Source organism: Heptranchias perlo, chromosome 16, assembly GCF_035084215.1.
Source record: "Heptranchias perlo isolate sHepPer1 chromosome 16, sHepPer1.hap1, whole genome shotgun sequence".
In the NCBI taxonomy this organism is placed as follows: Eukaryota; Metazoa; Chordata; class Chondrichthyes; order Hexanchiformes; family Hexanchidae; genus Heptranchias; species Heptranchias perlo.
The window spans coordinates 49,470,170-49,497,646 of NC_090340.1; the positions used below are offsets into that span (position 1 = coordinate 49,470,170).

Here is a 27,477-nt window from a genome sequence, read left to right on the forward strand (position 1 = left end):
TTTTTTGGATATTCCTTATTATAATTGGTTCAAGAGGCTTGATGGCCTTCTGTAACAGTTGCTCTATGTCCGCTCCCCTCCTCGAGCTTCAGCAGGCAAGGACTGTAGGAATGGATTCTTATTCCAGTGGGGTTTGGACATGCATTCCCCATAATAATTCAGAAATTTGCATGCAAAATAGTGCTTTTGCCTATTCTATATATTGATTTATTATTTTTGTTCCAAGGTCACAACATAACACGGGGATTCCCAATTATATTCAGAAATGCTCACTTACCTCATTTAACAATCTTAAAATGTTTTGGTTACACTAGTACATCCTAATTTTTATGGAGTCAATATAAATATTTCTCTATTACTCTCTCCCTTATGTCTGTGTTTTACTCTCTCAGATTGCTCCTGATGCTTTCTTTATTACTCCATCAATTTCTCCCCTTTGTATCCTTTTCCTTCAATAATCACCAACTGCTGCCTTTTCCTCCAGTAATCTTTCCCAACTCTGTTCCTTCTGACGAGCTGATCTGTGCACATAAGTTTTATAAGATTCTTCTGTGCTCTCAAAGCCCCTGAAAAGCTAACCAGTGTGAATATACAGTATGTGCAACTAATTCTCCATCTTTATCTGTATGTTAGATAGCACATAGCAGTATTAATCGCAATGTAAAATGGGCATGAGGAGAAATGCAGTGTCCCATTTGACTTTTGTCATAATACGGTGGTCTTCTACCAAAATGAGATACATGCACAGTGGTGGCAGAATTATCAAGTGATGAATAGTTCTATTCTCTAAGACTGACCATGGTGCATTATCCTTCCTTCTTCTCAATTTCTTTGCAGCCTTTGACATGGTCAGCTACACATTCTCCTCCAATACCTCTCCTCTTTTGTTCAGCTTGGTGAGACTGCTCTCGCTTAGTTCCTCGTTTACTTATCCAAGTGTAGCAGAGCATCTCCAGCAATGATATCCCCGCACCCTTACCTCTGGAGTCCTCCAAGGATGAATCTTTGGCACTTTCCTCTTCCTCATCTATATGCTGCTCTTTGGTGACATCATCCATATACAAGGAGTCAGCTTCCATATGTACATTGACATGTACCTCTTCACCACATCTTTCAACCCCTCCATCGTCTCTGTGCTGTCAGACGGCTTGTCTGACATTCAGTCTTGGATGAGCTGCAATTTTCTCCAGTTAGACTTTGGGAAGACCAAAGCAATCATCTTTGACCCCCACCACAAACTCCATCCCCTTCCCCGGCCATTGTCTCAGGCTGAATCAGACTGTTCACAAACTCGGCATCCAGTCACCCCTGAGCTGAGCTTCTGGTCCCACTGTGGATTTAAGAATGGCAGATGGTTATGCAGTCTAAGTGGGAAAGCAATAGGGATAGATGAACAGAGGGATCTAAGGGTCCACATAAATCTTTAAACGTTAGTTCACATGTACAAAAAACTATCAAAAAGTCTAATGTAATGCTCGGCTTCATTACAAGAGGTTTAAAATATAAATAAAAGGAAGAACTACTGCAATTATACAAGCGTTAGTCAAATCTAATTTCTAGCATTATTCTTAGTTTTGGGCTCCCAATCTTGAGAAAAATATGCTGAACTTGGAGAGAGTGCAGCAACAATTTACAGGATGAAGGGAATCATAGATTGGATAAATTTGGGACTTATTCCCCAGAGATGAAGTTACAGTTGATCCGATTGGGATATTTAACTTAATTAAAAAGGTGGATGCTTAAAAATAATGAAGAAAATTAATGAGCAGATAGTAGGGAAATCCAGAACAAAGCAACATAATCATTAGATTAGACTAAACTGGTTAAAAGTGTTTAAATACCGTGAAATATCTTCAGCAAAATGAGGCTTTTCAAAGAAACAAAAATCACTAGTTAGGTATTCTACGGAGTCCTTCAAAATTGGTAATAAACAAATAAAATGCAGACAGCTCTGATAGAATCCTTCCACCTCCCCCTTTTCCCAGAGAGTAGTGAGCCTCTGGAATATATTGCTAGCTGGTGTGGTGGGTGCTGACTCACTGTATGCCTTCAAGAGAGATCTGGATCGGTTCTTGACTGGGGCAGAGATCACATCATATGTAAGGTAAGTGTCTTAATCGATAATGCTGGGTCCATGTAATCTCCTGGACTAGGTTCGATGGCCTGAGGGGGTTGAAGAGGAATTTTCCAGAGTATTTCTTCCATGATTGGCCCAGGGGTTTTTCTGTTTTGTTTTGTCACTCCTAGGAGATTACATGACTGGGGGGTGGGCAGGTGGTATCTAGTCATGATGCTCCAGCCATCATGGTGTTGGGCAGGCTTGATTGACTGACTGGTCTTTTCCTGCCAGTTAATTTCTTATGTCATTCTGGTGAATTGAAGTGACAGTATATAGCAGTAGTTAGCTGCTGTAGGATTAACTTGGTGGAGGTCGACTGTCAGCACCACAGTTATCCACGATCATAAGAGAAATCAAACCGTAGCCGGCCAGGTATACTAAATGTAATCCCATTTGTAATATTGCAACAGGGAAAAGCAGAACCAAGTTGAAATTACTTAAGCGTGCACACTGCATTTAACAATAAATGTCCGAGGCGGGAACCGCATTTCTTCAGTTGTGAAGTGTTAATATATTCCCCCCTAAATTCTTATACTGGTGCTTTTGCACGAGATCCTCTGAAAAGCCATTGGTTGTAGTCTCAAGTAGCCGCCCAGTGCTTTAGTGATGATGCTGCAGATCTATTTGGGAAGTTGGCTGGGTTTCAAGCCAGCCTCAAGCTCAGCTCTATATAAAAATATGCACTGTGGTATCCAGCGCATGAATGAAACCTACAGGACCTTATAGTCGGCAGACATGGAGCACAAAACTCAACTAACGCTGGCTTTCCTTCTTTTTCAGGTAAGAAAGGACGATTCTAACGCTTTCCGGTTCATAGAATTCCTTGTTTTTTTAAAAAAAATGTTTAACCTCTATTAGAGGAAAGATCTAAATTAAACGAAAAAATTTCACGGGCGTGATGCGATTCCTAATGCAATGCAAGTGGATTGGATTTCGACAGTCAGTCAACTTAACGTACAGGGCTGAAGCGTGCTTTCTCTGTCAGTTAGATATCTAGCAGGATTAAGCTACTTCTTCCCAAGGAATCCATTAATGTTTAACATGGATTTTTTTTCGATTAAGCTTCTTTTCTTGGAGGAGGGGGATAAAAAAAGTTAAATCACACTTCGGCTTTCAACTGTAGTGTTTATTGTCCTGGAATATTCGACTCTCGGTTTTCTAATAAACTCCTAAAATGTGTGGTTTTTAAAAAAAATAAAGTTTTGGTTTCTTTTAGCTTTAAAATTCTCCGTGGATGAAATCATACCACTGGGAAAGTGTAACAGATCCCCCTGGACATTAACTGCTGCTGCTGTCAGTCAAGGAGAGTAACCCTGGAATGTTTCTGGATTAGTGTTAAAGAGGGGGAGGGGGGGGGAGAAAGAGAATATTCCTGCTCCTTGGGAAAAAAATCCAGCGATGGGATATATTTTAGGAATATAGAATTGTTTTTGCTCAGTTACGTTCCAGTGATTAAACTGGTGCTAAATGTTAAAATGACGATCGAGGGGTTAACCAGTGAGCGGGAAAAAAAGCTTATTTTTATGGTGAGCAGAATTTGGGCACAAATTATGTAGTTTGGTGTTTAAAGTAGAGGGACTGGCAGATTGCGCACGGATAACACGGACCTGAGTGTCAGCGTTTAAATGAATGCGTGACTTTTGCTAAATAAAGAGCACGACTCTCATCCCATTCTACCGTCACTCGTTTATCGCTTTGCAATGTTTTTATGTCTTTTTTAAATCGATGACCTCTTCCCACTTTCAATTACTCCCTTTAATATCACTTCAGGCTCAGACGTAACGCTACAGCATATACCACTCACTTTCCGAAATCTCTTGATCTATTTATGCAAACTGGAACGTTTAATCAACAACTGCCCGTTAAACCCGGCGTTTACTATTGTTAATTTCTAGCGAAGGCATTACATTACAGGCAATATCACTGCAGTTTATCAGAACACAAAATACAGATCTAATCAACAAAACCCTGGCACTCTTAGCTCCAGTTCCTCTTTTCTGCAAAGTATGAAGACCAGAATTCCCAAGAACGAAGAACTTTGCCGACGCCTATATATATTTACAGAAAAAAATTTAACAAGTCACATTTTCATTTTGAGTTTACTTGAATATTTCGTAACATTTCTGGTTAGCGTTTTACTGCAACACTGTGTACTCTAAAATTGGGTGTGTCAGGTGTTGGCAGCAAGGTTTTGGGCTCTGCTCCATCGATCCAGCAGCAGTGCTCTTCACTGAGAACTTAAGAAGCAAGCCACCGTACGGTACCCGCACAGTCCGGTTCTCAAATCTCATACAGCATGTTCAGTTCGGCCCCGACTCTCAACCTGTTTATGCCCTGATGAGGTCGAATGTTAAAGATATCAAACAGATCTTCGTTTCTTACTCCAAGGTTTCGTGTGAACTTGGGTCACATATTTAAGAGATGACTCTTTGACTCAATTTCTTTCTAAAATTATTAAGTGTACTCAGTTACACAATTCTCAAACTCCATCATGTTTTGTTCCATTGTGGGAAGGAATAAGACTTAACAGTACAATCGTCGCCACTACTGTGGCCAATGCAGTGCGCAGAGATGTTCCTAAAAACAGTCAGTGCTGAGAAATAATCGTAAACAATTTTACAACACCAAGTTATAGTCCAGCAATTTTATTTTAAATTCACAAGCTTTCGGAGATTTAAACATTTGCCTGAGGAAGGAGAAAATCTCCGAAAGCTTGTGAATTTAAAATAAAATTGCTGGACTATAACTTGGTGTTGTAAAATTGTTTACAATTGTCAACCCCAGTCCATCACCGGCATCTCCACATCGAGAAATAATCAGTTCGAGAGTAATAAACTTAGTAAAGATACACTTCCATCTGCTGTCGGAAGATGGCGCAGCAGATTATTTTTGGGAATCTTTCCCTCACCAGTGCATTGGTTCACCCTCGGGTCAGTCCAAATCAGGTACTGCAGGGAAATATGGAACGTTGTCCTTATATGATAAAACTTTGCATTAGTCAGTAGTTATGGTAGAAGCAAAAGTAATTAAACTCATTTAAATTGTCTTTTGAGGTCACTCCCTAGTATATCAAAAAATTGTTTTGTCATTTTTAAAGAAAAGTATCTTGTACAAAGCTTCTTTAAACAATTCAGTTTAGATGTTAGCATTTGTTAGGAATATAACAATAAAGAGTTCAGAGAGATTATGAACCATCTGTTGGAAATTAGATAGAATTAACGCAAATGTTTCTAGAGATAGGCAAGTGTTTGAATTTAAAATCCTATTATGTTGATTGTTAACAAATGCAAATTCAAAACTGCACCACATTTGATGATCTTTCCCCTCTTCCCAAGAGGTTCTGTGCTAAGTTATACAATCTTTTGAAGTTAATGGGCTGGAATTTGCTGGAGCGGGGATTTCGTGACATATCTCACAGTGTACCCCGTTAGTTAGACTTTTTCCTGCACCCTGCAGGTCATAAATGTTTTGCCTGGTAAGTTGCTGGAAGTGTGTGCTGATAACGGTGTGGCGAGGGCAACAGAGCATCTGCATCCTTGGTGAACAACGGGACCAACAGTGTATCTCCTTAACCAATGAGATTTAAGGCTTGAGAAATAAAGAGGAAGGACTGAGAAGGAGGGTGAAATTAATATCAAATCGGGTACAGAAAGTTAAATAAAGAGGGAAAGATTGGATTAAGAGAGAGAAAAAAGTGACAGAGGAAAAATTAGTATTATAAAAAGCATTTTTAAAATCTCCAAAAACAATTCACAACCTGAAGGAATTGAGACTTCACACTTGAGGTTGATTGTCAGTTATTAACAATTGTCACATTGTTAAAATAGAACTTGCACTATTAATTACTAGACTTAACTTTTTGTGGCAAATTTAATGGGTCATTAACATGCAAATGCAGCAACTTCATGGGCTGGAAAACATGCAGAGCGGCGTCGCATGGCTCTCCGCAGCTTGTGCAAATTAAAAGAACAAAAGTACTTACTGTGGGCTCCGCTGTGGCAACTTGCTCAATTTTGAAGTTTCATGAGGTTGTGTGCTGTTAATTCATCCTCTCAGCAACGTAAGCTGATTCGTATGGGACAGTCTGTGGGAATGGAAGACAAGCCCACAGAATCTGTCAGGAAGAGAAGTCATGCCCACAAGCAGGCAAGCAGACTTCATTCATTTTAAGTTAGTTTTGTGTGTCACTGTAAATAAAAAAAAAAAATTTAAATTAAAAAGCCAAGTAAATAATTGAATTACATTAAAGAGAAGTTAAAAGTAAAAAAAAAAATCAATTTTACAATAAGGAGTAATATGACATTCCACGTTTTTAAAATTTAATTTTTAGTTGTTTGGCAGTCATTAAGAGTCATCGCGCTTTTAAAAGTAGTGTAGACTTGGTATTTTTTCAGCGTACCCTTTGGTGGCGTAAGTAGCTACGTTTCAGATGGGCAAGTTTTGATTTTTTTTCAGTGATTTCAATGATTGTAGTGTGCAATTTGCTTTTTAATTCACAGCTGTCAAATCACTGGCGAACCAATAGGAGCAAGTTCACGATTTCCGGGTTTTAGTGCGCATGTGCAAATACGTGAACTTGCTCCTTCGATTCGCTGGTGGCGACAGAGGATGCCGTTGAGGTACCCCGTTGTTTGGTGAGCAATTTCTGGGCCCATATTACTCATGGAGGTTAAGGACAAGATGCTATTTTTGCTAAGCTAACTGAAGAGTGGCGATAATCATCCAGCAACTTGTGGTGATTCGCAATTCACGGGGTATCTCTTCCTCTCCAAGTTGCTGGCTGATTTGCACATTAATAACGGCATGTGTTGTTCACACGCCGTTATTTTTTTTCCAGCAAATTCCGGTCCAATATTAAGGTTGAATTTGATTTAATTTAGCAAGTTTCCAGAATTCTGATTAAATTGTCCCAGGCAATTTATGTAGAAAATACAAATTGAAAAGTAACCAAAATTTAATAAGAAATCAAAAGGTAAGTGCTCCTCTTTACCAGCAACAGTTTTGAGAAACATTAGCTTCATCTACTTTCACTTTAAATATTGTCCTGTAGTTTGGATGATATTTATTGTGCCTGATATTGCTGTTAACTGCCATCTAGAACTAGGGGGCATAGTCTCCGGAGAAGGGGTCGGCCTTTTAGGACTGAGATGAGGAGACATTTTTTCACTGAGGGTTGTGAATCTTTGGAATTCTCTACCCCAGAGGGCTGTGAATGCTCAGTTGTTGAGTGTATTCAAGGCTGAGATCGATAGATTTTTAGACATCAAAGGATATGGGGATCAGGCAGGAAAGTGGAATTGAGGTCAAAGATCAACCATGATCTCATTGAATGACAGAGCAGGCTCATGGGGCTGTATGGCCTACTCCTGCTTCTATTTCTTATGTTCTTACACTAGGGAGGTAGGGCACACTTGGATCAGCTAGATCTGAAGTAGCTCACTGTTTCTGTTCATACCCTAGTGACAGATATCAATACTGGTTATGCTGACAATGCTTAGGTATAACTGACTGGTACTCCCACTCTACAATATGGTTGTAACATATGGGAAATAACCAGACAGATTCTTTTATGCTTGGAAGTAGAACTCACAGCAGGTTCTGAGGATATCCATAAAGCAGAGGATTCATAATAAAGTAATCAGGATGTAACCAGCCAAGGACTAAAGAGTTCATACTAAAGACTGTTGGAGGAAAATCGACTACATGGACAAGTAATGGGAGACCAGTGGCTTTGATGGTAGATCGGCAAAAGGCAGAAGATTATGACAGCAGCCAACCAACTTGGACTTGCACTCCACAATGCAGCTCGCCAAGCCATCAACAGATCCATTGTTCCAGCACCTGAGTGATGTAACTGAGTCCTGTGATACATTGTTAGGATGGACAAGCTAAATGAGAAGGCATCACTCAAAGTACATTTTTAATTTGCACTTGCACTAAATTGGCTTCATTTGCTCTTTTGTATACTTCATTTTTTCTTTATCGGCCTTTATTTTATGAGTAGGCAAAAGGACTGCTGGTCAGTAGTACAAAAGGGCTGTTAACTGACTTAATTTTATTCGAGACACCAAGCACAATGGTAATGAGGGTTTGCAAGTGCTGCTACACGTTGGAGCGAGCTAGCCCAGAAGAGGTGACCTAGCATCCACCAAGCAGAGAGCATAACAGTTAATGAATACAACACATGCCTATAGCAAATGCCATATGTGAGCTGGTACAGTAAGTCCTGGTCTGTTATGCTGTAATATTAAGATGTTATAAATAGGCATGCTGATGGAATATGTTACTAGGATTTTTATTGTTTAAGGAAATAAAAACAGACAATTCCAGTGACATCTTCTACAATACACTTCTTAATATGCCATTGTTTTATTGGAATAATAACACTTTTATTTCTAAACAATTTTTGTTAAATGTTAATGGAAAACATCAGTATACATTTCAGCAACTGAAATCAACAAAGCGTAAAGAAAGCTGAAAAAGAAATTCCTTCAGATATTGTGGGTAGTAAAAGATTGCTCATTTTTGCTGTTTTATATTTTGAATTTTTGTGTTTACCAAGGTGAAGTAAAGGTACAACCATATATTAAAAAGCTCAGTGGGGGAGGGGAGGAGATGTCAGGTCAATACTGGGAATTGGAGTTAGGGCAAAGCAACCTATGACAAAAAAAATTGGGGGGGACATGTTTCCCTTAGCCTCCCCTCAGTGGTTGTGTCTGTGAGATGAGGAGTGTAAGTGCAGCATAATGGAATACATCAACTCTCAAGTCAAGTATAAAACAGCTGTGCGCAAAGTAAGACTCCATCTACGTTGTTCCAAATTCTAAGATTTCTTCCATGTGCAATATTTGACAAAATCCTGAACTGTTTATATAAAATTGTTGCCCTTACCACAGAAGAGTACCTTCTACTACACAGGTATTAACTTTTTTTCCATTTTCCACACAAGCCATTGTGATGCTCTGAATAAGGTTTCAAGTTCAGTACCAATTAGGGCTGAATTATAGGGTTTTCTGTGTTCACTAGGAATTGGGTTAGGTGTGGCCCAAACATCTTGACTTGGGAATCTTCCAGTGGGCAGAAGGAAGGAAAGTTAATTCAATCAGTCTCATTAGATATTAACCAATACTGTAGGTGAAAGGAGTGTGTCAATCTATTATGGCAGCCAGTCTTATGTACGGCACTGTTTTGAAATAAAATGTTACTCTCTGTGCAATTCTTTTGGATCAACTTTGTGAAAAGGAGCTCTGAGAATACAAACAACCCGTTTAAATGAATTGTTGCTCCAAAGTTTCCTTTCTTTTTAATTAACTTAATGCAAGTACAACCTCCACAATGCAGCCTTTTGATACGATAGGGCAGTGAATGAGGATATAACACATGGATATTTAAAGGGACATTTCAGACATCAGTTCATTATGTACTCCAATGGCAAATTGTTGGTTCATAGGAATAGATTAGATTGGGATTGTTTCTTTAGCCATAAATTCTTGGTCAGAAATGTAGAGATCATTGTTGAATTAGAAAAAAACAAATTATTTATTTTAAACAAAAGCAATATTCAGTTTTAAAAAATAGTCCATGTAACTACCAATTTCTATGGCCCTGTATAATAAGTAGTGATTAGTTTTTCCATAAATAGATGAAGTATGAATGTTTGAGTAGTCTTTGCATTATAGCTATTTATAAAATACACCCTTTCCTAAATAATTCTTTGAGCCAATTTTGCATAATCTTATCACTTGCTACAAACATGCCTGAGATCAGTCAATGCAGTTAGTTCTTGTGAATTTTTAACTTGCCGCATCAATGTGGATTGGTATTTGTACACCTACCTTTTTATACAATTTGGTTGATACAAATCACTACAGTACTTTAACATTTTGTTCACCAGAGTTAATTCCTATTACAAATGGATGCTGTTACTGTAATAGAAACCACAATAGCTAATCCTGGAAAGTTTTGACTAATGTTCATTTTTACTATTATCCCTGAATTATATGGAACAATGTTTACTATTATGTTTGGAAGCAATATTGAGACTATATAACATTTAGTAAATAGAAACCATGTTAGAATTTGTAGCTTCATCAATTGTACTTACTTTCTCTGTTGATCAAAAGTTTGAAAATTGAGTTTTTTCTATTCATCACTATGAAATCTGAATTAGTTTCTTAGATTAAACACAAACAAATTGTGCTTATCAACGTGAGGGATGCTAGTACTAGGAAATGGATATAGAACAGTTTCTATTGTTCAGCGTTGGCATCAAGCACTGGCGTAGATTGCAGAGTAAAGCTCCCTCTGTTCTGTCTTCCATAATGTGCCTCAATCTCAACTTCAGAAGAGCAATCCCTATTTCACCAATGTGACATTTACTATTTCTAACATCAGCCATTCTTGTGATCTTAGGAGCACGATTGTTCATTTTTAAAAATTAACATTCTCTGGATATGGGCATCGCTAGCAAGGCCAGCATTTATTGCCCATTCCTTGTTACCCTTGAGAAGTTGATGGTAACCCTATAACTAAACTAGGGTGAGTTTAATGCAGTGAGCCCGCTGAGGTTGAGTCTGCACACACTAATTTCACATGGAACTCTAACAATCAGCAGACAGTGGAGGCTTTAATCTTCTCAGTCTGGGCTTGGTTGAAACCAGATCCTAGAAATGAGAGGACAATGTGAACTCGCTGCACCACCCAGACCTCCCAGCATTATCTTTTAAAGTATATTTTTATAATGCATACATTCATTATAGATTTATTATAGAAAGTTGACTCATCAGAATATACAACCTTTCATGTTATGCATTTGTCTGAACTAGTTATAGATTTTGTTGCACATTTATTGTGGGCTTTTATTGTAAGCATTATCTTTTCAAATAAATGGCCTATTGCATTTAAATATTAAGTAGTCCATTAGACTGTTGATGAGGTTCATTACAGCTATTGAATGTAATTTTTTTATAACACTTTTAGCTCACTTGAAACTTGCAATTTTTAAATTTACTAGTCCCTTGAGTTTAATTCTGTGAGTGACGGGGATGTAGCTGTTAAATTTGCTGAACATTAATCCATTATAGAGGTAAGTGACTAATGACTGGCCACATGAGATTTTTTTTTACTGCTGCATGACACAAGATTTTATGATGCTGTAACAATAGATTATAACAGAAAATGATTTGCCTTTTTTTGATGATTTACCAGTTTGCAATTTTTTTTTCAACCCCTGCAATACCACTAGCCTTTCTGCAGTTTGGAAAGCAAGCAGATGGCTTCAGATCTCAACACAAGTTCTGTTACGAATACCCTTCAGTAACTCGTGTTGCCACAGGTCAGGGCTGGGCTGAAGCATGAATTCCTCCCCAAGGAGGAGCACCACCTACTGGACTGGTTGAGAATTGGCAATACACATCATTATCGACGATTGGTGGATTCTAATGTCAAACATTAATGGTACCAAACTTGCGCAATTCTAATGGAGCAAGAAAGCGAGCCATTATATTCACTTCTAAAAGTAATTTCCATGATGTAACTTTTTTTTAAAAAAAAGCATGAGACAATTGCACTTATAATGCATTCAATACTGATATAGAATGGTTACAGCATGGAAGGAGGCTATTCGGCCCATCAAGCTCGTGTCGACTCTTTGTAAGAGCAATCCAGTTAGTCCCGTTCCTTTGGTTCTTTTGCCAATCGCCTTCAGTCTGTGTCCTCTGGTTCTCAACCCTTCTGCCAATGGGAACAGTTTCTCTTTATTTACTTTATCTAAACCCTTCATAATTTTGAACATGTCTATCAAATCTTCTCTCAACCTTCTCTACTCTAAGGAGAACAACTCTAGCTTCTCCAGTCTATCCACGTAATTGAAGTCCCTCATCCCTGAAACCATTCTAGTAAACCTTTTCTGCACCCTTTGTAAAGCCTTCACATCCTTCCTAAAGTGCGGTGCCTAGAATTGGACACAATATGCGAGTTGTAGCTGAACCAGTGTTTTATAAAGGTTCAATATAACTTCCTTGGTTTTGTACTCTATACCTCTATTTATAAAGCCCAGGGTCCAGTGTACTTTTTCAACTGTTTTCTCAACCTGTCCTACCACCTTCAAAGATTTGTGCACATATACCCCCAGGTCTCTCTGTTCCTGCACCACTTTAGAATTCTACCATTTAGCTTATAGTGCCTGTCCTCATTCTTCCTGCCAAAATGTATAACTTCATACTTCTCTGTTAAATTTCGTCTGCCATGTGTTCTCCAAGTCTATTACTATCCTCCTCACTCTTTACTACACTTCCAAGTTTTGTGTCATCTGCAAATTTTGAAAATGTGCCCTGCACACCAAGTCGAAGTCATTAATACATATCAAAAAAAGCAGTGGTCCTAGTTCCGACCCCTCCATCATAAGGTCAGAAATGGGGATGTTCGCTGATGATTGCACAGTGTTCAGTTCCATTCGCAACCCCTCAGATAATGAAGCAGTCCGAGCCCGCATGCAGCAGGACCTGGACAACATCCAGGCTTGCGCTGATAAGTGGCAAGTAACATTGCCTGGCACTTGTCTGGCACCAATGACCATCTCCAACAAGAGAAAGTCTAACCACCTCCCGTTGACATTCAATGGCATTACCATCACCGAATTCCCCACCATCAACATCGTGGGGGCCACCATTGACCAGAAACTTAACTGGATCAGCCATATAAATACTGTGGCCACAAGAGCAGGTCAGAAGCTGGGTATTCTGTGGCGAATGACTCACCTGACTCCCCAAAGCCTTCTACAAGGCACAAGGCACAAGTCAGGAGTGTGATGGAATACTCTCCACTTGCCTGGATGAGTGCAGCTCCAACAACACTCAAGAAGCTCGACACCATCCAGGACAAAGCAACCCGTTTGATTGGCACCCCATTCACCAACCTAAACAGTCACTCCCTTCTCCACCGGTGCATCTACAGGATACACTGCAGCAACTCGCCAAGGCTTCTTCGACAGCACCAAAACCCGCGTCCTCTGCCACCTAGAAGGACAAGGGCAACAGGCGCTTGGGAACAACACCACCTGCACGTTCCCCTTCAAATCACACACCATCCTAACTTGGAAATATATTGCCGTTCCTTCATCATCGCTGGGCCAAAATCCTGGAACTCCCTACCTAACAGCACTGTGGGAGCACCTTCACCACATGGACTGCAACGGTTCAAGAAGTCGGCTCACCACCACCTTCTCCAGGGCAATTAGGGATGGGCAATAAATGCTGGCCTTGCCAGCAATGCCCACATCCCATGAACAAATAAAATAAAACCCACTGTATATCGCCCTTCAGTCCGAAAAACAACTTGTCACCACTACTCTTTCTTGTCACTTAGCCAATTTCATATCCATGCTGCCACTGCCCCTTTTATTCCACAGGCTTCAATTTTGATGCCAAGCCGATTATGTGGCACTTTATAAAATGCCTTTTGAAAGCCCAAATACACATGAACTGCATTGCCCTCAAACTCTCTCTGTTACCTCATCAAAAAACTCAGTCAAGTTAGTTAAGCACGATTTGCTTTTTAACAAATCCGTGTTGGCTTTCCTTTATTAATCCAAGCTTGTCCAAATGACTCTTAATTTTGTTTCGGATTATTGTTTCTAAAAGCTTCCCCACCACTGAGGTTAAACTGACTGGTGTGTCGTTGCCGGATTTATTCTTGCACCCTTTTTTGAACAAGGGTGTAACATTTGCAATTCTCCAGTCCTCTGGCACCACCCCTTTTCTTCTGCCGCGCCGTCCCCCCACCAACCATCTAAGCAGGATTGGAAGATTATGGCCAGCTCCTCTGCAATTTCCACCCTTACTTCACTCATCAACTTAGGATGCATCCGGACTGGGTGACTTATCCAGTTTAATTACAGCCAGCCTTTCTAGTACATCTTTATCAAATTTTAGCCCATCCAGTATCTCAACTACCTCCTCTTACTGTGACTTTGGCAGCATCATCTTAGTAAAGACAGATGCAAAGTACTCATTTAGTACCTTAGCCATGCCCTCTGCCTCATGTGTAGATCTCCTTTTTTGGTCCCTAATTGTCCCCATCCCTCCTCTTATTACCTGTTTATTATTTTTATATGCCTATAGAAGACTTTTGGATTCCCTTTTATGTTGGCCACCAGTCTATTCTCATACTCTCTCTTTGCTCCTCATTTCCTTTTCCACTTCTCCTCTGTACTTTCTGTATTCAGCCTGGTTCTCACTTGTACGATCAACCTGACATCTGTCATATGCCCCTTTTTTCTACTTCATCTTACTCTCCGTCTCTTTCATCATCCAGGGAGCTCTGGCTTTGTTTGCCCTACCTTTCCCCCTAGTGAGAATGTACCTAGACTATACCCGAACCATCTCCTCTTTAAAGGCCGCCCATTGTTCGATTTACAGTTTTGCCTGCCAATCTTTGATTCCTATTTACCTGGGCCAGATCCGTTCTCAACCCACTGAAATTGGTCCTCCTACAATTAAATATTATTACTTTAGATTGCTCCTGATCCTTTTCCATAAATAATCTAAACTTTTTTTTTTATTCGTTCATGGGATGTGGGTGTCGCTGACAAGGCCAGCATTTATTGCCCATCCCTAATTGCCCTTGAGAAGGTGGTGGTGAGCCGCCTTCTTGAACTGCTGCAGTCCATGTGGTGAAGGTTCTCCCACAGTGCTGTTAGGTTGGGAGTTCCAGGATTTTGACCCAGCAACGATGAAGGAACGGCGATATATTTCCAAGTAGGGATGGTGTGTGACTTGGAGTGGAACTTGCAGGTGGTGTTGTTCCCATGTGCCTGCTGCCCTTGTCCTTCTAGGTGGTAGAGGTCGCGGGTTTGGGAGGTGCTGTCGAAGATACTATGATCACTGTTCCTTAACTGTTTCCCCCACTGACACTTGCTCCATTGACCCACCTCATTCCCCCAGAACTAGATCCAGCAATGCCTCCTTCCTTGTTGGGCAGGAAACATACAGATTGAGAGTTTTCCTGAACACACTTCAGAAATTCCTCCCCCTCTTTGCTCTTTACACTATTACTATCCCAGTCTGTATTCGGATAGTTGAAGTCCCCCATTATCATTACTCTATAATTCTTGCACCTCTCTGTAATTTTGCTCCTCTATATTCTTCCCGTTAGTTGGTGGCCGATAGAGGCGCCATTACACTGCTGGATGTAATCTATTGAGTCTTAACTCTAAATAGATTCTGTTCTTGACTCCTCATGGGCATTCTCTCTCTCCAGCACTGCAATATTCTCCTTAATCAATACTGCCACCCACCTCCCACCTCTTTTTTTTTGCTGCCCTATCTTTCCTGAACACCTTGTATCCAGGAATATTTAGTACCCAGTTCTGCCCTATTTTGAGCCAGGTCTCCGTTATCGCCACTACATCATATTCCCACGTGGCTATTTGCGCCTGCAGCTCACCAACCTTATTTACCATGCTTCGTGTATTTGCACACCTACACTCTAAGCCTATCTTAGACCTTCTCGTATTCTCTTCGTCTCATCCTGCCTAATACTGTACTATTTCTTATTCTAGTGCTATCAGTCTCTCCCAATCTTTTGTGCACCTTGTTTCTCCTTTCTAATGCTACATCCTGGTACCCACCCACCCTGCCAAGTTAGTTTAAACCCTCCTGCACAGCAGATATAATTATCAATATTAGAAAATTTGCATCAAGCGGCAAGTTGTTCTTGACTCGAGCCCTTAATCATAAGCAGGGCAAGCAAGTTATGACGTGATTTGTTATCACTCAGATCTGCTTAGATAAGTGTTAAAATCCAAAATTGTGACAGCAACCTACTACACGTGGTAAGTGTAGAAATTGGCAGGAATTATTGTGGATTTGCATCATGCTAAATGATATCCCTGCATCATAAGTGATTTTCAAAAAATGGTTACAAAAATATTCTGAAAATTGCAGAAAGACTCTGCATTCTCCTCCAACTCAAAAAATGTGGAACTCTTCCCCCAGTCTTTCCTTAAATCTTCATGTTTTAAAATCCCAAACTTGGCATTACCTTCTTCTAACCCTATTTCAATTTTGCTGGTGTCTTGCACCTCTTAGGCTTGATCTTTTTACCTTGGTTGGTCAGTAAAAAGCAGCAAAAGACCATTGAGCCTTTAATCAGCACGGATAGAGATATTTCTGATGTATGCACATTCAGTAGTAAGCAATTTTCATGTCTGTATGAACTATTATACAAAAAAACCAGGGTTTTATAATGTTTTGCTTGTTGCATACAGCCTATAATCTCAAGAATCAATAATATAATTATTGCTTGGGTTTCCCTGCATTTCCTTTCCATCACAAGTGAGCTTTCTATATCAACACTACCCTTTTCAGTCAGAGTGGAACTTATCCAGTCAATGCCATTCTATGCAGTTTAGGAATTGCCTCCTCCTTGACCAATTTTCATCCCGTTTACAGACAAATTTGCAGGAATGGTAATGCCTCCTCCTTGAGGAAGCATCTAAGAGTTCAACCTACTGGGCTACCCTACACTCTGTGCAAAATAACTTCTAAAATGTATGGTGTATATAAACAAATCTATATCCATGGATTCTCACTTCCTGTTCACAAACTATACTTCCCGTTGTCATGATTTTTGGTCATACCTTTCTGTCAACATTTACCATTGTCCATTGCTATGTCTACTTCCTGTTCAATTTTACTGTCCTGATGTAGTTGCAGGCTCTGGTCACTAGGTGGCTCCATGGAGCAAGTTTCTGAAGTCTCTTTCCCAAATTCATTATCATCTTATAGATTTAAAAATCATCAACAGTGACAATGCCACTAGCAATTTACTAGTACTTTATAAATCCTTTTATTTAGAGTTTCACGGTGCTCTCAAATAGGCTAGAAAGATGGCCAGGGTGGGAAAAGGATTATCACACTGGTGCAGTAGGAGATTCTGTATGTTGTTGGGGTCACAGCATATTGTTGAGGCAAAGGAAAGGCACATTTAACTGCATTTGGCCTGTATTTTATTTGCCTAGGATTGCTTGATACTGAGGCTGCATGTGAAAAGTAGAAATGTGTTTCATTCTTGAACGCAGACATTGTTTAACTTGAGAACAAATTACCTTTTTTAGAAAACCTTTTCTAATTAACAATCCAAATATAGCATCGCTAATTCACTACCTTCTGTTTCCTTCTCTACAATATCTCTTGTTTCTCTGACTAGTGACACATTGCATGCCCCATCCAGCTTTGTAATATTGTTTGGCCTTTCATTTACTCCACTTTGCTGATTTTCTCCAGGAACTGCTTTCCAGATGACAACTATCCCTGAATTAACCTGCAGTCTCACAAAGATATCAAGTTACAGTGGTGTCAAAACACTACTCATCCTGCCTTCTACACAAGAGACTGCTTCCAAAAAGACACATTAAGTCACATAAGAAAAATTTAAGACCGAAATCCCAAACAGCAAGTACTACATTTCAGCACACAATCAAGGCTGATATTTTAGTGCAGTCAGTGCTGCATTGTCAGAGATACCAATCTTTGGAAAAGACATTAACGCAAGGCCAATCTGTGTGCTCAACTAGATCAAGTGGTTATATTCCTACTAGTCCAAAAGGAGTAGGATGTTCACCCAGTGTCCTGGCCAACCTTCCTCGCTCAACCAATACCATCAAAATAGATGAACTAACTAGTCTTTCATCTTATGGCTGTTTGTGGGATCATGCTGTACTTAAAATGGCTGCTGCATTTTTCACATAACTGCATAATGTAATTCATTCTGTGCCAAGTGCTTTGGGACAACTTTGAGTGCGAGCTGCAAAAATATATTGTTCTTTCCTCCTATAAGCAGTAGATTATGGCATTCCAAGCGTATGTGTTTGTATAAACATCCACAACCACATATAAACTTATTTAGTGTTTTTGATTGTGTTATTTAGCAAGTTGGATTATAAATATTGCTTAAAATACACTGATTTCAAAATTTATTTACGTTTACTATTTTAAAGGATTTAATTTATATTGTAATATGTTATCTCATTTATAGTTTATGCATTGTATTTGTCAGTAGTTTATTAAATCTGCTTTCTATACATGATTTAATACTTTTTGTTTTAAAATATCTGAAGTTTTAGGTTATAAATCTGTCAAGTACATATTGGGGCAGAAATTGCTTGGAGTGGTGAACCAACAGTGCTCGCCACTACATAGATCTATACTAACCCACTAACTTTTCTTCGGGCACTTCCTCGAATAGGAAGCTGAGAAGAGCTCAGCGTCAGTTCAAATGAAGCTAGGACCCTGGGAGAAGCGAGAGGAACAATCTCTCCCCTCGAACAATCAGATCGCAGCATTCTTGACAAGCTGCAAAACACTCTGCAAGCTTAAAACGAGGAAGTGAAAAGTACAACATTAAAATCTTTGCAAAAACAGTTATGGACTGAGGGGGGGAGAAAAGAGGGTAAGAAATAATTGAATTAAATAAAAGGAAAAATTAGAAAAAATTTTAATGACCAGAAACTATTAAAATAAGGAATAATGAGGCTCCACATTTTTTAAAAGTTAATTTTGGCATCATTAAGACTTACCATGTTAAATTTAAAACTTAGTTTAGACCTGTTTTTTTTTCAGCATACCTGTTTTTTGTGGTGATATTAGCTACTTTCCTGCTGGGCTGATGAGCAAGTTTGCACTTTTACAATGATGTCTCTGATTGCAGCTGTCAGTACCTCTCCCTCTTAATTCGAAGCTGTCATATCACTGGCAAACCACCAGGAGCAAGTTCTGGATTTCTGCGTTTCACTGAGCATGTGTGAATGCCGGAACTTGCTCCTCAATTTCGCCACTAACAGTATTTTGCAAGCAATTTCTGCCCCATTGTCTTAGTTATAACTGGTGTTTGTATTTGCTAAATCCTCACTACTTTTTTTTTCTGATTCCCCATAACTTAGATTTACTAAATAGTGGATGGAGCCTCTAAATCTTGACACTTTTTTTCAAAAAATATACTTTATTCATAAAATTTGTAGCAAAACATACAATACAGTTGTTATCACATTCCAAACGTACACAATACAGATTATACAATTTGCAGGTTAAATCAAGTACAGTTCAATGAACACATTGTACATAATTACAGTTCATGACACTCTGGGGTGTCTCATTGCATTATAGTCAATACAGATTATTGATTACAGATTCATTACAAGTACATTATAGATTCATTACAGGTACATTACAGCAATTTGAATTTTACATTCTGCCCGGGGGGGTTTTTCCCTGATTGCAGCCCCTCGGTATACGATGGCAGGAAGGCTCTAAATGGTTGCCTTTCCCCACAGAGCCTTTGCGGCAGCCACACCTAGCTTCAGTGCGTCCCTGAGCACGTAGTCCTAGACCTTGGAATGTGCCAGTCTGCAACACTCGGTCGAGGACAGCTCCGTGCACTGTAAGACCAGCAGGTTTCGGGCAGACCAAAGGGTGTCTTTCACCGAGTTAATGGTCTTCCAGCAGCAGTCGATGTCTGTCTCGGTGTGCGTCCCCAGGAACAGCCCGTAGAGCACAGAGTCCTGTGTTACGGAACTGCTCGGGACGAACCTGGACAGATACCACTGCATCTCTCTCCAGACCTTCTTTGCAAAGGCGTATTCCAGAAGGAGGTGGGTGACTGTTTCGTCTGCACCACAGCCTCCTCGGGGACAATGTGCGGTGGCGCTGAGAGTCCGGGAGTGCATGAAGGATCTGACGGGAAGGGCCCTTCTCGCCACCAGCCAAGATATGTCTTGGTGCTTGTTTGAAAGTTCTGGCGATGAGGCGTTCTGCCAAATGACATTGACAGTCTGCTCGGGGAACCAACTGACAGGATCCATTGTCTCCTTTTCCCGCAGGGTCTCGGACGTTACGTGCAGACCACTTATTGATCGCCTTGTGATCGAAAGTGTTTTTTTGCATAAACTTTTCGACGAGGGACAGTTGGGACGGAACAGTCCAACTGGACAGAGTGTTCCGTGGCAGCGTGGCCAGGCCCATCCTTTGCAACACCGGGGATAGGTAGAACCTCAGCACGTAGTGACATTTTGCGTTTTCGTATCAAGGGTCCACGCAAAGCTTGATGCAGCCGCACACAAAAGCGGCCATCAGGATGAGGGCCACGTTGGGCACACCTTTCTCCAGAGATTTGTACATCGTGTCCCTGCAGACACGGTCCATTTTTGATCTCCAGATAAAGCGGAAGATGGCTCGGGTGACTGTCACGGCACAGGAGCGAGGTATGGGCCAGACCTGTGCTAAGTACAGCAACACCAAGAGCACCTCACACCTGATGAACAGGTTTTTGCCCACAATCGAGAGGGATCGTCGATCCCACAGTCCCAGTTTCTGCCTCACCTTGGAAAAACACTCCTTCCAGTTCTTGGTGCATGCCCCGGCCCCCCCGAACCAGATCCCCAGCACCTTCAGGTAATCTGACCTGACGGTGAAGGGGACAAAGGATCGGTCGGTCCAGTTCCCAAAGAACATGGCCTCGCTCTTGGTGCGATTTACCCTGGCCCCTGAGGCCGGTTCGAACTGGTCGCAGATGCTCATCAATCTGCGGATTGACAGCTGATCCGAGCAAAAGACGGCGACGTCATCCATGTACAGGGAGGCCTTGACCTGAGTGCCTCCACTGCCTGGTATCGTCACCCCTCTCATGCCCGCATCCCTCCTGATGGACTTGGCAAAGGGTTCGATGCAACACACTAACAAGACGGAGGAGAGAGGACAGCCCTGCCTGACTCCAGATTTGATCGGGAAGCTTTCTGATTCCCACCATGCCGCTACTGATGTTTGTGTAGAGCAGTTGGATCCAATTGCGGATTCCCTCCCCAAACCCCATTTTGGAGATCACGTCCATGTACGTGTGGGATATTCTGTCAAAGGCCTTCTCCTGGTCCAGGCTGATCAGGCAGGTATTCACCCCCCTGTCCTGTACGTAGGCGATCGTATCCCTGAGTAGCACCAGGCTATCAGATCTTCCTGCCGGGCACGGCGCAGGTCTGATCGGGGTGAATTACCACCTCCAGGGCTGATTGGCGATGACCTTGGACAGAATTTTGTAATCCACGTTAAGTAGTGAGATGGGCCACCAATTTTTGATTTCCTCCCTCTCCCCCTTCCGCTTGTCGATAAGGGTGATGGTGCCTTTCCTCATGGAGTCTGACATGCTGCCTGCCAGAAGCATACCCCCGTACACTTCCAGCAGGTCTGGGCCTATCCAGTCCCACAGAGCCGAGTACAACTCCACCGGTAAGCCATCGCTTCCGGGAGTCCTACTCTTCTCAAAGGAACGGACGGCCTTCGTCAGTTCGTCCAGAGTTAGCGGGTGATCCAGACTCTCCCGCTTGCTGTCGTCTAGAACCTCCGTGATAGACGACAAGAAGGACCGGGAGGCTGCGCTGTCTGTGGGCTTCGCGTCGTACAGTCTGACATAAAAGGATTTGCAGATCCTCATTATGTCGGGCTGCTCAGATGTGACTGAACCGTCCTCTTCCTTCAGGCTGCTGATCACAGAGCTCTCTCTGTGCACCTTTTTGGAAGAAGAAACGCGAGCAAGTCTCGTCCTGCTCCACGGAGCAGACTCTGGATCGGAAAATGATCTTGGAGGCCTCTGAGGCAAAGAGCGAGGCTTGCTGGTCCTTCACCTCTGAGTTCCTCCCCGACATTGATCCCTATCGACTGCAGCAGGAGAAGATTCTGCATGCTTTTCTGGAGTCGGGATGTTTCCCTCTGCCTCTCTCTCTCGCCTTGTGAACACCTTTGAAGATGAAGAACCTCTTGATGTTCGCCTTGATGGCTTCCCACCAGTGCATTGGGGAGTCAAAGAGGGGCTTTACGGTTCTCCAACCTTTGTAATCCCTCGTCAGTTCCTCAATGTTTCCCGGGGTCAACAGTTTCACGTTCAGCTTCCATGTCCCCTGGCCCACTCTCTGATTGTCCTGTAGGTGACAGTCGGCCAGGAGGAGGCAGTGGTCAGGGAAGAACACTGGTGTGACCTTGGTGGATCTGACCTTGAGCTTTGGGGACACAAACAGGAAGTCTATCCTGGAACGGACGGACCCGCCTGGTCTGGACCAGGTGTATTGACGCGCCGCTCCATCTGCAGAGTTGCTGAAGACGTCGCACAGCTTGACGTCTTTCACTGCTTCCATTAGGAGTTTGGACGTTGTGTCCAGTTTGTTGTCGGCTCTGCCAGATCGTCCAGCCGCATCGATGATGCAGTTGAAGTTACCGCCGAGAATGACTGGTCTAGATGTTACCAGCAGCAGTGGGGGGGGGGGGTCGCAGCAGGGCAAGGGTTCCTGGCCTTCTTTGGGACAGCCTTGCTTGTTGCCCCCTCCTCCTCCTCCGTTGTGTTGCTCTTGGCCGCCTGGGCGTAGCTGAAGCTGCGTTTGGGGCAGGCCCTGTAGAGATGGCCATCCTCCCCGCACAGGTTGCAGCATTTGCTCTCCTTGCAGTCCTTAGTCTGGTGCCCTTCCTGCTTGCAGTTCTTGCAGACGGTTGCAGTGCAGGAGGCCGCCACATGGCCGGATTTGCCGCAGGTGCGACAGACTCTGGGTTGCCCCACGTACATGATGTACCCTCGACTTCCTCCGATGGCGAAGCTGGAGGGGGGGGGGGGTGGAGGATGTTGCCGTGGGCGTCAACTCTCAAAGTTGCTGTGATCTCTCTTACTGGTCCAGATCCCGAAATGGTCGTTGACGTCAACGCTGTTCTCCGCCCCGTTGACGTATCTGGCGAGGAACGTCAACACATCGACGACCGGGACATGTGGGTTGTACATGTGTACAATCAGCTTCCGATTCCTCTGCGTTGGGAGGGTGAGGAGCGGCTCCGCAGTGAGAATCGCCAGCAGTCCTTCGCTCCCCTTCTCCTTGAAGACCTGAAGAAACTTTTGGCATCCAGCGATGGTCTTGAAGGTGACATCGAAATATCCGCTTCAAGGGAAATCCTGTAGGCAGAAGATGTCTGTTGCGTTGCTTTGAATCCACAACTGTGCAACAAAAAACACACGATCCATCGGCGTAATGCTTTCAACTGTCTTCACCGCCACCCTGACGGTGTTTCGCACACCATGGCCGAGTGCCTGGTTGCCCTTCACTGCCATTGCAGTGTTGATGGAGCCCCTATGCGAATGTAGGGGCGGAGCCAGCACAAAAAGACCTATCGCTGCAAAGTGAGCACTTTGCAAGCATACAAGGTCATAGCTGGTGTTCTGGTTAGCTCAGATACAAGGTTAGCTCTAAAGGTCCAATTGATCGTCCGTCCTCCTTCGTGATCAAGGTCGTTCCTCTGCCTTGGTGATCACAGATTCTCCCCTGCCAGGTAATCAAGATGTACAAATTAGTGAGATCTACCTCCTGGTTCACCATTGAGCTACATCTGGCCTGTACCCACTTCTCAAATTCACATTCACATTCACAAATACTGGTGATAGTTAATTGTAATTCCAACCCTTACTGGTTGAATAATAACATCTGTGAATGTAGATTTGGTAAATGAAGATCAGATCTAATCTTATTAATTTGTAACCCTGGGGTAGAATTCATTAGTGAAACTAATGTTCATTAGTATGTCACAGGAGGGCAAAATAGTCTTTTTTCTAACCTATCAAGAATTAATGAGAGGAATTTGTGTTAAAATAATTCATAGGTATAGTATTTTGAGATTTAAAAAATTATGAATCTCCTCACAGTTTATGCCACCCATGAACCTGAGAAGGATTTTAATGTAAAATCTGAGTTACTTTCTACCTGGATTGATTTTGGAGCACAGAATTTGTCCCATGTACATTGCCTATTGAAGGCTAGATTTAAATAGATGTTCAATCTGATTGTTAATGTAATGAGGTATTTTCCACTTAAGGAGATCCCACGTTCTAAATTTGTTCCTGACTTTGAACTACAATGCATGAAACACAGTGGGAATTCAAGGTAAATGGATAAAAAATTGGCTGAAGGACAGGAAGAGGTGGTTACTTGTTCGGGAACTGATGTCAGGGTGAAGGAGAATACTCAGTTGAATACTTCCTGGGATTATTGCTGAACCCACAATGCAGATTCCTCAAGCCCTATAGTCCCTCCCTAAAGCTGAATTCTTCTGATTCCAGCCTTTTGTGCAGCTCCCTCCCTTCACCCAACCATTGGTGCCAGAACTTTCAACTGCTTTGATCCTGCTTTGCATAAATGCTTCCCTAAACCTTTCCTTTTAAAAATATTCACAATACCCAAATCTTTGATTATGCTTTCAGCTATTTCTTTTAATCCCTACTTTTATGGCTCAGCATCTGTTTTCATTATCCCTGTTTGTGAAGTGCCTTGAGAAGTTAATGGTGCTGTAGTTGTAGTAATATCAAAAGTGAAAATCTCAGTGGGATTCTGGTAGTGTCTGAATCTTAGCAGGTTCAGGTATGAACAGAACACAGCTTCACATATACTGATCTAAAGGATACAAAACCCTCCCTGACCAAATACACATAAGCTACTATATGTGAACATCTTGGAAGCCCTCTATTTCAAATAATAATTTGTATTCTTTCTTTATGCACCAATTTTGATTTGCTGTTGTTTTGTCACGACTCTCACGTGCGAACAGATGAAATAGAAGTGGCACAAATCTTATGTTACGGTCTCTATTTGTTGAAGTGATGTTAGCTGCTAAATGTGTGAGATATGAAGTGTATTGGAGGACAATGTGACAATTATATGAATGCATCTCTGAGGCATTTGAGAAGAAATTATGAGCATTCAGATTTAGACATTTTTACATAAAAGAAGCAGAAATTTGCACAAGATCTGATAAAACTAAGATCTTACCACAAACAGACCAAATAAATGTGGCAAAAAACAGAAAATGCTGGAGAAGCTAAATGTGGTTATGCAGTAACATTAAAAAAGCACATTGTGACTTGAGGTCAGGGAACAGTGAAGTCAAAATACATTTTTTTTATTAGTCAGTTACAGCTGAAACTGAAGAGAGTTCAGTAAAGAGTTAACAGGTTACAATGTTTTTAGCTATCAATTCTATCAACACCAAATATATTGAACTGAGAAGATCTGTTAGTCTTCAGAACTCAATTACAAAGTGGTTTTGTGAACATTCCAATCAGTTTTCTTTTGGTATGTAATGTAAACCCTTGTGTAAAAACATAGCTGTAAAACATCCTGTTTAACAGTGCATATGATAAATGGCAACCACCTAATGTGTTTTGTAGTTGATTCATCTTGCCATTTAAATGACTTTGCTCACTAGCCACTTTTCCAAATGGAGCTAAGAGAAAGCTGCTGGGAGAATGGCATTGGTGAAGGTTCAGAAACTGGTCACCTACTTGCCCTTATGGTTGGGGACTGGTATTTTGGGGAACGCTACAGAATGAAGGAAAACACATTTAAAAGCTGAAGAAATGAAAACAAGTGGCCTGAAGTTTCTCTCTCAATGGAAAAGCAGTGAATGTCTGCTTTCCTCTGTGGGGTTATTAATTACAAACAAAACTGGGTTTTCAGAAATTGTATATTTCAATGTTATGTATTCCTGCAATCGGCCAAATGGCCTCCTTTTTGTGCTGTAACAGTCTGATTCTATGAATAGTGGCATCAATAATTGGAAATAAAGAGTCTTTAATTTAGTTAAAAACCATGGTTACTCGGTATCAGTTAATCTAGAGGTAGCTATTGTGCCAAAGAATGTTCTTCCATCCTTCACCCTCCATATTTTAAAGGACAGTTGCCATGGCTATCCTAATAGTTCAATAATTGTTTTTTTAAAACTAGAAATTACTGTTTGAGATTGTGTTGGATGAATGCTTAAAGCATTTGTATGACATTCCTTCCTGTTTCCACAAATTTAATAGCGGTATTAACTCATTTATTTTAAATACCGCCACCAGGATGGAACACCTCACTGTTACTGGGTGCTCCATCTATCAGCCTAGTTCAGAACTGATGAATCTTTCATTAACGTACAAGAAGGAGCATGTTGGCTGGTAGGTGATGTTTTTCTGACCTTGAACCTCTCCATAATCTTTATTGTTGTCCACGAGTTTATTATCATTGCATCTTTGAACTAACCTTCCTCGTGCCTCTTGAGCTCCAAATATACAATCCCACACCATTTTTTTAAATTCATGTGTTGATCAAGACTGATCTTACGGTCACCTGTTCTATGTCATTTATTCCCAACACCTCAAAACTGAGGAACTCAGTCAGTCCTCACAAACTTTTACAATCTATAGACTTTTATAGACCAAGCTTGGCATCATTTAACATCTACTTCTCGATTTTATCTCATCTTCTCACTTACCCTTTTTACCTTGATGGTGTTCTGCAGAATGAGCCTTCACCTTCACTTAGCTTTCATACTTGGGAGGAAATGAAATACAGACAGCCTTCGTGTTCTTATAAGTAAGGAACAAACACTCAACCATTTGAGCTGAGTCCACTTTATGGGTTAACACTAATGGCACCATTAAAAAGATCAACCACTCTGTTTTTGTTTCATTTTATTTATTTTTTTGATTTAAAATGTCTTTTTGAAAACCAAAACAATTTATCGGGGCACAATTACTTGATTTACATATATTTTAGCATAATACATATGATGGAGAAATGACAATTGATACACCACATTTCACGCTCAACGTTAGCTCACAGCTGCAGTTCTGTATGTCTGTTAATGCTGTATTATTTTCAATCACAGATTTATAAGTTTCATGAGAGTTAGAAATGGGTTCCGTTGTTGGAACCTTCATCCTTTCTTCTGCCCTTAAGCTAAATACTGTTTAAAAATGACTAAAGACTTATTCATATTGTTTGGCAACCACTCGCACTCATAGCCATCCTGAAGCACCTACTATCTTATCTCTTAGCCGTTTTGATCTTATGTCTAGTAAAATAACTTTTGTAATTGTCACATTTTGAGAAATTTCAGATTAATTTATATATATTTTTTAAAATTGCTATTAACATTCAGTTCACAAGAGGTTAAATCCATGCAACAATGCAAAATTCTGGGAATACTGTTCTGTGCAGTCCACAACAACACTTGAAGCTATATAGTGCCTTTAACATCGAACAATTACCCAAAATGCTTCACTTCAGTGCAATCCAAAAAAATGGATGACCAACCAAAGAAGGAGATAATAGGAGGGGTGACCAAAGAGGAAGGCTTTAATGAAGGTCTTAAAGGAGAGGGAGGTAGAGAGCCAAAGGGGGTTTAGGAGAGGAAGGTGGAGAGCCGAAGGGCTTTAGGAGAGGGAATTCCATTGCGTGGAACCCATGTGGCTGAAGGCACGGCTACCCACGATTGGGTGAAGGGCAGGAGGAGGGTACAAAGATG

The 27,477-nt window shown here is 41.3% G+C and overlaps 1 protein-coding gene across 1 annotated transcript in view; it reads left to right on the plus strand.

Moving 5' to 3' along the window:
• Window positions 1-2,794: 2,794 nt before the first annotated feature.
• cdh13 (cadherin 13, H-cadherin (heart)) overlaps window positions 2,795-27,477 on the plus strand; it is a 768,401-nt gene continuing 743,718 nt past the window's right edge. The window contains exon 1 of the mRNA XM_067998100.1: window positions 2,795-2,899. Coding sequence (XP_067854201.1) covers window positions 2,855-2,899 — 45 coding nt within the window. The 5' untranslated portion in view covers window positions 2,795-2,854. The remainder of the gene's footprint in view (window positions 2,900-27,477) is intronic.